This window comes from Botryllus schlosseri, chromosome 4, assembly GCF_051294905.1.
Source record: "Botryllus schlosseri isolate E-star chromosome 4, Bs_hap1, whole genome shotgun sequence".
In the NCBI taxonomy this organism is placed as follows: domain Eukaryota; kingdom Metazoa; phylum Chordata; class Ascidiacea; order Stolidobranchia; family Styelidae; genus Botryllus; species Botryllus schlosseri.
In genome coordinates, this window is record NC_137239.1 from 22,724,547 (window position 1) to 22,738,333 (window position 13,787).

The 13,787-nt window shown below is 40.0% G+C and overlaps 2 protein-coding genes across 2 annotated transcripts; both read right to left on the minus strand.

Moving 5' to 3' along the window:
- Positions 1-9,461: 9,461 nt before the first annotated feature.
- Positions 9,462-11,131, minus strand: LOC145438286 (peptidyl-prolyl cis-trans isomerase NIMA-interacting 4-like). The gene is made up of 4 exons (XM_080315681.1): positions 11,019-11,131; positions 10,896-10,948; positions 10,716-10,835; positions 9,462-10,017 (listed from the first exon to the last, which is right to left on the minus strand). The coding sequence occupies exons 1-4, from the start codon at positions 11,059-11,061 to the stop codon at positions 9,859-9,861; spliced, it is 375 nt and encodes a 124-aa protein (XP_080171807.1). The 5' UTR covers positions 11,062-11,131; the 3' UTR covers positions 9,462-9,858.
- A 3-nt stretch (positions 11,132-11,134) lies between these two features.
- LOC145438283 (phosphomevalonate kinase-like) lies at positions 11,135-13,534 on the minus strand. The gene has a single exon (XM_080315679.1). It carries the CDS (start codon positions 12,871-12,873, stop codon positions 12,307-12,309), a length of 567 nt encoding a protein of 188 aa, XP_080171805.1. The 5' UTR covers positions 12,874-13,534; the 3' UTR covers positions 11,135-12,306.
- Positions 13,535-13,787: the final 253 nt, after the last annotated feature.

The following is a 13,787-nucleotide window of genomic DNA, read 5'->3' on the forward strand; positions in this document are numbered from 1 at the left end:
AACGCATATCATTAGAGTGATATATCCACAGGTAAATATGGGGCCTGGCCACAATAATTGTACGACGCCGACAAATCGATGCACGCAAGGTGTGGATGATAATAATTTTTTCATGTGTCAAAGAGACAGCACTCTCTCGTAAAGGTTAGCAGATCCCACAAAAACACACCTTGGATTACATTATCAAATCGATTTTAAACTTAAACCGAATCACTGGTATTGAGAGTAGTGATATCCGATTTTTCGAATATTCATATCGACTTAGTGAACGATCGGTAACGACACTTATCATAAACATTATGAATATTAGTAATTCCAGTCGTATCTATCTTGTGTTGTTACAAGTTGCTAAAACCATCGAGTGAATCAGTGAACGGATAGTAATCTGGGTTAAATCTCGATATAATTATTGTGGCCATATTTACCTGTGGATATATCACTCTAATGATATGCGTTGCATACTGTACCGTTCGCTGTATCGAGAGCACCAATGGTAGTTGAGTGAATAACCAAGATGGACAAATATATCCGTTTGTTTGTCTGAATTTTACATTGGATCGCCAAGCCTTCTGTCGTCTATGCCACCGATTGATTTTATTGACCTCACGATGCAATAACGAAGTCCTGGAGGGTATGATGATGTTGTCTATGGGTCATACCGATGTGTGCATAAACACCCAACATTGATACACTGATACATTGTATGTAATGTCATAAACCACATTTACGTGAATACTTGGTAGGGTTGAACCATCGTAAAATATATTCGATATGTATTGTCAATTTTCACGAAAAAAATCAAGGGTTGTGAATCTACATGTTTAATTACATTTGGTCATTGGTTCTGTTTTATCGCTTTGCATTGAATATCCGGATCCGGTTATGAACTGACCTGTATTGGGTTTGTAATTCCATACCGAATGGGGCGATATGTATTGACCAACCCGATTACCGCTACATATCGCTGTACGTATAATCTGTATAGGGTGAGCAAGGAAATTAATCACAAGTAATCCGGAGTCATTAGCACGATGGGTAGTATGCGTTTCTACATTTTCCGAAGATTGTTATCCGTGTATCAACCAGGTAACAAAGGTGGGGGGATTACAACTTTAGACGGATTGGTTCTGGAAAATCTAAAGCACGAACCCGGACATCGCAGTCATATCGAAATAGCGCATTGTTATTGTGTTTGTGTGTCTGTGTGGCTAACCGTCGATTTTGATGGGATGCGCCAGAGCAAGTGAGTATGCGATTACACAAATGTATCGGAGTCGTTGTTGGTGTATATTTTGTCACTGTCCGTTGTAACAATATACAAAAATATCAAATTGGCCGGTGTGGTTGTCAGTTTTCAAAACGAAAATGGTATTGTTACCCAGGGAAAAAATGTATTTCCAAGTGAAAACGGTTTTGGTACTCAGTTAAATGATAGTTTCCAGACGAAAAGGGTTTGTTACCCAGGAGAAAATGATTAGTTACTCTAGGTAAAAGTATTTTTCCAAGTGAAAATGTATTGTTACACTGGGTAAACGCCGGATCTCCAAAGGAAAATGATATTTTTATTCGGGTAAACGACGGACCACCAAGTGAAAATGGTTTGTTGCTCAGGGAAAAAGGTTTGTTACCCAGAGAAAAAATATATTCCCAAGTGAAAAAGGTTTGTTACTCAGAGAAAAAGGTTTGTTACCCAGAGAAAAAATATATTCTCAAGTGAAAAAGATTTGTTACTCAGAGAAAAAATATATTTCCAAGTGAAAAAGGTTTTTACCAAGAGAAAAAATATATTTCCAAGTGAAAAAGGTTTGTTACCCAGAGAAAAAATATATTTCCAAGTGAAAAAGGTTTGTTACCAAGAGAAAAAATATATTTCCAAGTGAAAAAGGTTTATTACCAAGAGAAAAAATAGATTTCCAAGTGAAAAGGGGTTTGTTATTCAGACCAAAAATAGATTTCCAAGTGAAAAAGGGATTGTTACACTGGGTAAACGATAAATCCCCAAAGGACAATGGTATTTTAGTTAGGTAACGGTGGACCTCCAAGTGAAAATGATAATTTTACACAGGTAAACGTCAGTTGTCCAACCAGAATGATATTTTTACTTGGGTAGGTATCTTGTGTTCAACGCTGGTAGTGTGATTGGTCTTGTTAAACGTAGTTATCGAGTTGTACAATTGTGAAGGGGTGGAAAATGAAATTGCTATTATGATCGTCAGAAGATTGTTGTATGTAGATTTGACAGAAACCCTATCATTCGCATATGACAAACACAATCATGGCCATTAACTAACTTGTTCGGTCTAGATCAATGCAAAAGAGATGATTCGTTTTTTGAAACCGTAGCGAAGACCACATGTAAATCTATGCGATAGACTTCTATCTCCTTACAGTCAGTCGTGTCGTGTTCATTTTAATACGGACCCACATGTATGACATGCACACACTAACGCCGTAAACAGAAATCGATGATTTTGATTAATAAAAATATTTCTTGACTACATCGAAATGTCTATCTTGTAGAAAGTAAATACTTTTATGGAGTTGTGTGTTTAATGAAAGCGATTGGTTACAAGTATGTGTTGGGGAAAGAAAATTTATTTTTCTATATGTGACGAAATGAAAATAGATTCGTGGTTTTAATTGAATTGTGACTGTGTTGTTTTAATGTACGTTTCAACAGGTAGACTTGACACTGAACAACAATTCGACTCACAAAAAAATGTTTGTTGTATGATTTGTCACTGGTGCGCAAAGGGTTAGGAATATTTTTGTATGATAATATCTTCTAGCTGTTTTGTTGTGAGGGCAATCATGTGATGACTCAGCACTTTTCGTTAGCAAAGTAGATTGATCTATGTGAAAGATGTAAGGACCGTGACTAGAAAACATATGTACTTTGTTGTTGGGGTACTGCTATGGCATTGACATAACCCTCTGGGAGTGAGTATGCTTTTCTTTCACGAAAGTTTACGTGGCCCCGTTGTAATAAATTTGTGTTAACTAAACTAGGATGGATACCGCAATTGTGCTGGACTTACACATGGTATTCGCATACTGTGCGCATATACAAACTTTTGTGTAAACAACTCTATGATGTTTCTGTTAGTACTAGTTCTGTGTTGAACTATTTGATTATTAAGATACATGAACACCCGCTCAGACAATAAAGGTCTTGTGATATCGAAACAGTTTGTAGAGTCTAACCAACCATTCTTTAGTTTTGTAATGCGAGAATATCGAGTAAAGTTAATTACTTAGTGCGATGTTAATATCCTTCGTACTTTTGTAAGAGTTGTGGGGTAACATACAAAGTAACTAATTGACACAAACAAAATGGTGATATTGTGAAGATGATGCCGCAACAACACAACAAGTAATATTTTGTATCGGGTGTTTGTACTTTAGGAATAGCGGAGTGTGCGATATTTTGGATATGTGTGCACGGTTGTTAACTACGGTTGTTCTTGGGTCTTGCGTTGAGTAAATCATAACTATGTCTAGAATTCAAACACATCCAAGTAAGTTCTTTAGCGACTATGATTACATCTACTTTGACGAGAGGAAATGGAAAAATTCAAATGGATACTACTAACACACAAAAAGTGCAAAATGGTTTTATCAGATTTAGGTGTAGGATATCTTTTCGATTTCTTTACCAGAGTGTGTTTTACAAATATTTCTAGTACACCAAAGTATAGGGTACATTTATCAAACGTCGTACAAATTGTTTATGCGACGACAACGACTTTGGGTTACTTGGTTTCGATCCTTTTGTAAAAGATTGTCGGACAATGGCGTTATAATCTTCTGTAATGATCGAGGTACGTGATCAAGTTTCCAATCAATTAATAATCGGACATACGACTTTGGTTTAACGAATCATAATATTTCTAAAATGCTTGCTGGTATCATAAGACACAAATCGAAATTCATATCAATCAAGACCTTTGTATGCTCTGAGTTTTGTGATGGCGTTTATTTCACCTGATAGAAATGAACTTGTATCAATAGTAGCACGAAACGCATTTATCATTTTCGGTGTTATTGTTCACCCACTTCGACTGGTACTCGATGCCAAAAGTGATATTTTCTAATAACCTTTACCGCAACATCGGGTCTAATTATCGTGAATAATTTAATAATCAAGTCGTGGTCGAGCATTACAAAATCTCATATATCAAATCAATGTGTCAATCCTTATGTTTACAGTATGATACCTTTCAATGTAAAACCGGCGTTTGATTGTAAGAAATGAATTCTCAACTACGTTGGTCAGGCATTCAAATCTGGTATACTCAAATGTAATATGTTAATCTCAAACCACACACCGAGTAGTATTTACTTTGGTTTATAAAATATATCAAGTAGTAATTACTTTGTCTTGCAAAATAGTAGCGACTTTTACAGTTGAAAAACAAAAGACGCGTCGTAGGGATATGAATACAACCGAGCTTGTTACGGATTTTGGATTGTAGTGATTACTGGCGTAGTCTTGTCTACTTTTCATGCGGATACTTTTTGTTTTGGTTGGGTGAGTTAGAAACGGATTGACTTGCCAAGGTTTTTTGTATTTTACTCTTTTGTGTATGGGGAGATGGTAAAATGTTGAGACGTAATACTATTTCCATTCACTCGATTACAACAAAAAATAACCTGATAGTTTGTTCAAGGTTTCGACAAATAGATTGAAATATTCCGATTTACGATTTAACTCATCGCGTCACAAGTCGATCGCGGTATGCACAAGTGGTTGTCAAGTTAGAAATATTTACAACAGGTGCTATTTCATTGATTGATTCTATTGTGTGTAGTAACACATTAAAATATCGCGATAGTATTTACTGAAACTGATAAACGGAAAACTCAGTCGTGAATAGAGTTGTAAGTTTCAAGGATTGTTTCAAAGTATGATCTTGAAATGTGACTGGATCAAAGTTGGTAGTCATGTTTGTCAAAGTCTAAATATTTCATTCTGGATTATCTGGATTTACCTTTAGTACATCCCGCGAATGGATTCCGATGCGGTACTATAACATTTTTGATAATAATGACTCAAGGATTTTCAATCAACAATACTGGAATTTTTTGGTAATGCTAGAGTTGTCAAATGATTAGTTGCGTGTTTTTGTTAAGTGTTTGATTTCGAGTTAATAAAGACAATAACTGTGTAATGCACATACTTGTGATTCTTGATTCTTGTAGAGTTATAGTTGGTATTGATTCTATAAGTGCGAAAACAGTGGCGCGGAATGTGCGAATAATACGATGCGGCTGAAAGTCGGCGTCAGTGATATTCGGGTCACGTCCGATTCAACAAAAACGCGTTAAGGGATTTGTCAAAGGATTAGAGTTGTACCGATTTAAAACATTCAGATACGAATCGACTTGATTTGTGTAGTGAGTTTCATTTCAAGTTGATAAACTAACACATTGATTGAATATTTTCATGGATCTTATCACGCAACTAAAGTCAGCCACTATTCTGGAGGTGTGAAACATATAGCGATCGCGGGCGAGTGACAAATTGTTGGTTTTCGAATCACCGTCTGCGACGGCTCTGCGACAAACTTATTACCGAAATATTACCTTGTGAGCGGGTATGAGGGATTGCTATATGTCTGAAGCATTATCCGGTGAGTGGTCGTTGGATTTTAAAATTAAATAAGCGTTCACTTCACAAAGGATTAGGGTTAGAGCGGAAATAAGTGACAATTTGTCGCTATTCAAGTTACCGCGGTCTGTTATTCGTTACTTGTTAAATCTTACCAGCGAAATCAAGTTCTGTGACAAACTGATTACTAAAATTTCAGCGCGTGAGCGAGCCAACACGAGTTTCCAATACGACATGCGAGAGATACCTATACTTGAAAGTACGACGTGCGAGCGCACGCATAAGAACACATGGCGAATCACCACCACAACCTATACCTGTAACGTTATCATGTCGCCGCGTCCATAAGAATACCGATATATCATTGTCGTCCAAAATATTACTTATAATTCCTACCTTTGTAACACCAAACCACGAGAGATGACTATTCTGATGTGTTATCTTGTGAGTGGTCGTAGGATTTTTACAAATATTTCACACCTTTTTTCGAAGTGATAGTATGTGAACGCGGCTATTGTTGGTATTTGAATCGCCGGCTACGCCGGCTCTGTGTTAAACTAATTACTAAAGTAACACCATGCGACTGATTCCTAGATTTGGTAAACTATTTCGCACTGACTGGAATAGTGTAATATTCGATAGTAGCACGCGGTTGGCCGTGAAACAATTCAGCGCGCAGGTCATTCGAAATATAGGTCGCACTGCTTAATCCTCACAACAAGCCACGTTTCCATCTGTGCGGTTATTGTTGGTGACTCGTACATATCCAACACCGCGCGAGAGATGGCTGAAAGTGCGAATCACGACCGCGCCCATAAGAACACACGGTGAATCACCACAGAACCCGTAAGAATACACGACAGGCGAATCGCCGCCGCCGCCTATAGCAAAAAAGGCGAGTCACCACCCCGGGTTTTCACGGCGAATCACGACCGCGGCCTATAGCAAAAAAGGCGAATCGCCACCCCGCCCATAAGAACACATGGCGAATCACCACAGAACCCGTAAGAATACACGATAGGCGAATCGCCGCCACCGCCTATAGCAAAAAAGGCGAGTCACCACCCCGGGTTTTCACGGCGAATCACGACCGCGGCCTATAGCAAAAAAGGCGAATCGCCACCCCACCCATAAGAACACATGGCAAATCGCGGCCCAGAGGGGGGTCTAAAAAGGCGAATCGCCACCCCCGCCATAAGAGATAAGGGTCACCTCACCACCCCCGGTTTTCAGGCACCTCACGACCCCGCCATAAGAGATAAGGGTCACCTCACCACCCCCGCCATAAGACACAATGGCACCTCACCACCCCCGGTTTTCAGGCACCTCACCACCCCACCCATAAGAGATAAGGGTCACCTCACCACCCCCGCCATAAGACACAATGGCACCTCACCACCCCCGCCATAAGAGATAAGGGTCACCTCACCACCCCCGGTTTTCAGGCACCTCACCACCCCGCCCATAAGAACCAACGCCAATGTGCCAGCGATCGACTATACTACTTACAGAAAGGCGTAATATCACTCACGCACACGTAGAACTGCTAATAAAATACGTAGGCCTACATGTCTGTAATTGACATCTAAAATTGAGGATCGAACACGAAGCGTCGAGAAGTTGAAATAAATTGATATGGTAGGAATGTACAGTGTTCATATCAACTGTATGCAGCGTGTAAAATCCATTCCTTTTGCGGTGTCATAAGCAAATGCTTCTCCTCATCATTTAAACATTGGTTATTTACTTACTGATTCATTTCGGAATAGAACAGGATATAGTTGACATGTGTCAAGCTTGGCTACATGTGTGAGCTGTCTATAATGATTCGTGAGGAGACCACCGCGAGAGCTCAGACATTTTGAATTGGTAGTTCCTGCGACATGATTACTAGCGCAGTGTAGATATATAATTGCAGGGGCGTATAGCCAGGGGGTCTTGGCCAATGTTCTCTCTAATTTTCCCGAGTCTGTGCGCACTCACCAACTCACTGCGCGGTCCCCTGGACAACAGTGCGTAACGACTAAAAAAAGTCTTCACTTCGGATTTTTTGTGCGCAGAGACCGTTTCAACACTGCGCAATTGCGCAGCTTAGAGGGAACATTGGTCTCGAGGGTCGAGTTTGAAAACCACTGTGTTAGATGATGGGCCGGTAACCTCGAACCCTAATTAGTATTTAGCATTTCCAATACGTTGCAGCCTTACTCCTACTTATATCAACAGGCCTGAGGTGGTCAACCTGCAGACGTACGGTCGCATGCTGCTGTTAAACAATATACGGCCCTCCACACATCATCAAAGTAGCGTGTTGGCGGCTGTCAACATGCTATTTGAATTAACGAATTGGTTCCCAAATTCTCGAGAGATTTTGACTATGGCTACAATCCTGACGGGAGGTCAAAAAATAACAACACACAACAAAGTGATCAAGAAAAACTGGAAGATGAATCATCATTAATTTTGTGCCAAAATTTCGATGACACTCACTCCATCATGCTGTAACGGTTAATGTGACCACGTGGGCTAAGGCAAATATTTGAAAGTAATATATGAAACAACCAATATTATCGGCGAAATTAATTTTCCAGGTAAAAAATTTTCCGCGCTGTGCGCGACTAGAATAGGAATCCAGATAGCATTTCCTAGCATTTATACTCGCGATTTTGGGGCATGTAGCAGCCCTGCAGGGGTGTTCTGCTGCTACAGTTAAAAACTTATCGCAAAGTATTTCTCAAGAAGTTTGTGTTGGCACAGCACAGCACAGGGGCTCTCCGCGGTACGAAGTTCACTGTAGTCAATTTAACATGAGCATATGACGTCCAGATGTGCCATGACGACTCTCCGCCGGAATGTGACCGTATGCTGTATATCAGGGGTGGCGAACCTTTTCGGCCACATGGCTACATGAAATTTACGAATTACTGCGCGGGCCACTTGCATGGTGATGCATTTTTTTAGTCATCCGATAGAAGCGAGCCGGATTAAGTGTCGGTGAAAACAAAACTTGCTACAGTACGTTTTTAAATAGGTAAAATTTATGTCATGGAAGCAGTTAATGAATGACCTAGCCGCGCGAAGGGCAAGTTAATAAATGAATTCGGTTAATAATATTGTTACTGGCCGCTGGGCTCAGTTTGCAAGGACAGGACTATTCGGCGTAAGGGCATATCAATATCAAAGGTTACGGCCAATATGCGTCTACCATTTTGTGCCGAGGTGTCATCGCCGACGATCCTCCTGCGAGCGCACACGAAAAATCGTTTGTTGGACAAGTTCTCTGATAGCTGCGAATATAGCTAGATTCAAATCTGCAAATTCGCGTATTTTGATGTTTTTAAAATCCGCCGCGAAATATTCTACTTCATGATATTAGTATACGAAGATCCATGAAAATGTCGCTTGCCAACGCCAATGCATCGGAACTGATATTTCAGTCAACAACATCACAAAATTCGCGATCACGCGAATCAATTCTTGATTTTGCCGTGCAAGTTCACTACCTGAGCAATGGCATAACTAATTTCGAAAAATTACTCGCAGGCCACTCAAAACCTTCTCGGGCCTCGGGTGGACCACCCCTGCTACGTATGTAATCGACATACGGATTTAATTAGGATTTTTGTACGGAATCAGTGTGTCACGTGGTCAGGGGTGTACGAGTTTCGAGTAAACGTTAAAAGGGTGTACCGCGACGAAAAAGGTTGCAGAGCACTGGTCTACAAGACAGGCTGTCGCGTGTTATATCAAAGTATTAAACGTGAGCCAGGTCCGCCAGAAAAAAGATACACGCCACGCAACCTTCAGGGGTCCGATAACACATCAATCACATCACATCAACATTCGTTCCGCGTTATATCTCCAATGCCAAAATATATTCTTTCTTCAAGCACTTGAACAGCAACCGAAAAGCAACCGATGACCATATTAACAAGAATTCATGGAGACAAACAATTTATACGCATAACACACCCCAAAAGCAGTAGGCCTACACAGCTAAAAATCTCTCCCATGAGTCGGGGAAGACATCAACAGCACCATAACAACCACGTAGCTGCAACGTGGCGAAGTCGTAAAATAACGCACGGTGTAAATAGCAGAAAACTCTAAAAGGCTGAGATTTCAGTTACATCACTACTCATGATATTCGGCCTGTAACATGTCACATCAGCGCCACCTCTGTCGTCCAAGAATTGGAAAATTGCAGATGCATGTAATTTATCACTGGAGGCTGTCCGAAAAAATAATGTTCACTTTTTGCCCTCCACCATGATAATGTGGTATCCAAATTTCGTCTTGACCGGCGGGTCCGTATACACCGGGTTTCCCAACGAGCTGACCTGCAGCGCGAACGCCGCTTCTTGGAACGGGCCGACCATAGACCCTCGGGTCATCCAGCCAAGATCGCCCTGAAGAAAATATATTATAGAAGCGTGATATTACTGGTAAAATGTTTATCAACGTTTTTCTCTGTTGTAATATTTTGTTTCACAGCGTCATGATAAATAAAAAATTTGTTTTTTTGAAAAGCTAACGTCGAGACCTATGCTATGCTCTGAATTACAGAGCTTCATAGCAAACTTTTTGAAAACATAACCTGAAATTTGAAATCTCAAAATGAGATTTTTCCAAGACGTTATGCATATATTACTTCGAATTTTAGCATAGCATAAGTCTGTCCTAGTACGTCCTAATGAAGGCATTTGATAGCAAAAGCGGCACCACAATTATGATTATTATTGATGTTCGGCGCATTAATGCAGTTTTCCGCTGTCAAATCCAAATTGTGCGAAGCAGAACTACATTTTCGATTTTTTATATTGGGCATAGCGACACCAAGCAGCATTTTTGGTGGTGAGGGTAGCAGTTCATGATGATGGGGGTAGCCATCGGCAAGATAGAGCTCCAAACCTGCTTTGCCTGAACCTACTTCTCACAACTGCTTTCTCGACAATTTTCAGAGCAATCGTTTTCTACTCCTACTCCCATCAATTTTGCCGTATTTTTAAAATTGCTACTTCTACTCGTAATTGAGTAGATATTTACAACAGTTTTTCTACTGACACTGCACAGAATGCATGGCGTCAAGCACTACAAAATCACGTGCCCCAGATCTTGCTTTATCCTCGCTCATCTGTGCCGCGACTTCATTGAATTTTGTTCCCGATTTCAATTTTTCCATAGCCTCCATGATTTTCGAGTGTTTCTCACACAGGATGTGTCGGACCTGCGACAAAATTTATAATTATGTCGACACGACTTCATACACGCATTTCAATTCAATTACCTTCACTGCATTGCCTCCCTTCTTTTCTTTGGAACCTCCCGACTCGCCGGCATCTGAAACACGTTTTTATATTCGGACAAGTTAACTTCAAGTCAAAAAGAAAACATGCTGCCATCTCTGCACCTTTACTTGCCCCTTTGCTTTTGCCACCCCCTTTCTTGGGCATTTTCTATCTTCAATTCTTACGCACGTTTACAATTCTACTTAGTAAGACGTTATGATACCGTGGCTGTAAGGGCAAGAGTAATTAAACAGTGCTGTGATTCGTCCAACCACAAGTATTAGGTGTCTATAGGAAAATGTATTGACGAAAGCGTACCTCAATGAACGAAAACAAGAAATAACGGAAAATGGAAATAAAACTATCGCACTTTTTTGCTGATTGAGAATTGATTGACAATTGCCAATAATGCCAAAAGAATATAACACTTCTTCGGTGTAACCACCCAACGAGAAATGTTGCCCCGTGGCCGTGAACATGTCAAAATTTATGGAGCTTTAGTGGTAATCAACTGTGTGCCAAAAAAAATTGCGAAGTAAAATAAGTAGGCCTATCCATGGACCATGGTACCCAATTATACAATTTCCATAACAGATCACAACAGAACGGACGAGTAAAAGAGTCCTACAACCCATCAGAGGAGTTGAAACAATAAAAAAAAATCATCTGAGACTGACTTATTTGTCTTTTCAATCTTCAAAATTGAACGCAGGGAAGCAAATACTAACAATGGCTGATCATGATATTGTAATTAAAAGCTGGTTCTTGATGCGTTTGAAACTAATTTGGTATGAAACACTATTGTGACTGGCTGCTCAAATATTCTTCCAATACATATCAAAAGAACGACTTTGCTACCAAAAGACCAACTAGAAGATAATGAAATTTGGTGTCAGGCAACAATGACAAGTGGTCAAAGTAGTTGGCATTTCTCCTCAAGTAGAAGTAGAACCGTGAATTTTTACTCAATTACAAGTAGAACTAGTAATTTCCAAGATCACTATAAATTAGTTGAAGCTAAAGTAGAAAATGAACGGGTCGGAAATGTACAAAGTAGGTGGTTTCAAAAGTAGATTTGGTCAAGGGGTCTTGTACTTTTAGCATGTATATAACCAATGATGATGTAATCGATGGTGGCTACTTTCGGCATTGCACTGCATATCTTTATTAATGATCAGTAGGGCCATTTTTTTGACACTGCAAGAGAAGTCAAAATTTTGTCACAATTGTAGCGTCAGGTCAAAAAATCGTCAAAGTTGTTTACAAAGTCACAATGTTTTTGCAGCATGCATTTCGTTGGTATCAGATGTTTTCACTGTCGGTGAACCTATCATTTGACAGTTTTCACTGTTAAAATTTTGATTTTTTTTTAGAGCAAAATCTTTCGTTTTTAGGTAATAACAAATCGGCCTACTTATGAGAAATTTGTTCCAAACGATCGCAAACCTTGTCCAAATCGTCGGAGGAAATGTCAATAGTATTATCGATGACAATATCCCACATAATCCCAGTATCCAAAGCACATTCCGAAGGTGCATCATCCACTCCCATCTTAAAAACCCAACCTCTTTCGCGTCGAGTTTTATCCGAGGAGTGTATTCTGATAAGTAAGGTCTTTTTAGGAAAGTGAGACCGGAAGTATTCGATATCTGTAGGTCTACGAGCATCTGTTACTATCCACGTGTCTGTTTTACAGGCTTCGGATGCAAGATGACAGAATATTTCTGGATTTTTCTCCCGTTCTGATTCACCCCATTTAATCATGTCGTCTCGATACGCTTCCTTATATGAAGATGAGTCCAGCAACCGCTTGTATTCCAGATTGTGGATTTCCGCGTATTTTTTCTTCAACGGTGCAGAAAGTCGAACCAAGTCGCAGTTTTCGCACCCCAACTTATTGCTGAGAAGATCGGCAAAATAATCTTTGCCACATTTTCTCTTTCCACTTAAAATTACGATTGCTTTTGGGCAAATCATGGCACTATTTTGCAACCATCGTTTAGGATCTAGAAATTTGTGATACAATGGAATTTTGCTTTTTCATTTGACACTGTCCATCAATTCAACCATGTGAAGAAGAGAGAGAGAAACAAACAAGTAGATAATAGCTACAATACTACAGATAGAAAATTAGGCTGTGTATGGAACACTTGGAGTAGTCTTTGAAATCAGACACCTACCTGCGCTTAGGTGATGTTAAGAGGAGGCACGCACACTGAATGAAAAGTAAAAGTTGATAATACAAAAGGACAAGCGACAAAATCAAAATGACTAATGAGCATGTGACGGAAGGCCAGATCGATACGCCATGTCCGGTAAAGTTGAGGGATGAGTAGTATTTATTCAGTAAAAATTGCTTGTATTTCGACTTGAATGTGGACAAGCTCGGCGGCTGTCGGATAGCCGGCGAGTATTGCAAGGTTCGAGTTCCACGGTTTAGTGTTCGCCGCACACGAAGATAATTTAGAACTAAGATGCATAGCGACAAGCCACGGAAGACGCAGTACACGAATTATACATTAAAATACTTTCTAACTGCCGTGCCTAGTCCTTAGAACAGACACAGTCAACACAGAACACTGATAATAATGATGAATAAGCTCAAAAGTTATCGAGTCAAAAAAAAATGCACGAATGCCGCGACACGAATAGTGTTGTGTACAAGTAGTCATGCGGAACAATGCCGCATTTACGGGTGAGAGAGAGTGCATAAGAGTAGAGATCTGTACGCCGAAGCTACTGCGAATGCGAAGCAAAGCAACACGGATCAGTATCAGTATCACTTTTCATCAGTGCAACAATAGTTATGCTGTTTCTGAGGTGCAAATTCGCGAGGACTCACAGCAAATACGGTGAATAGCCTCATCAGCCTCCAAAAGTTCGACTAGCCT

Coding starts and splice junctions, on each gene's coding strand:
- LOC145438286 (XM_080315681.1), bottom strand. CDS start 11,061: ATGCCCAAGAAAGGGGGTGGCAAAAGCAAAGGGGCAAGTAAAG. Junction 10,949..11,018: donor AAGCAAAGGGGCAAGTAAAG/GTGCAGAGATGG, acceptor AACGTGTTTCAG/ATGCCGGCGAGTCGGGAGGT. Junction 10,836..10,895: donor AGGGAGGCAATGCAGTGAAG/GTAATTGAATTG, acceptor ATTTTGTCGCAG/GTCCGACACATCCTGTGTGA.
- LOC145438283 (XM_080315679.1), bottom strand. CDS start 12,873: ATGATTTGCCCAAAAGCAATCGTAATTTTAAGTGGAAAGAGAAAATGT.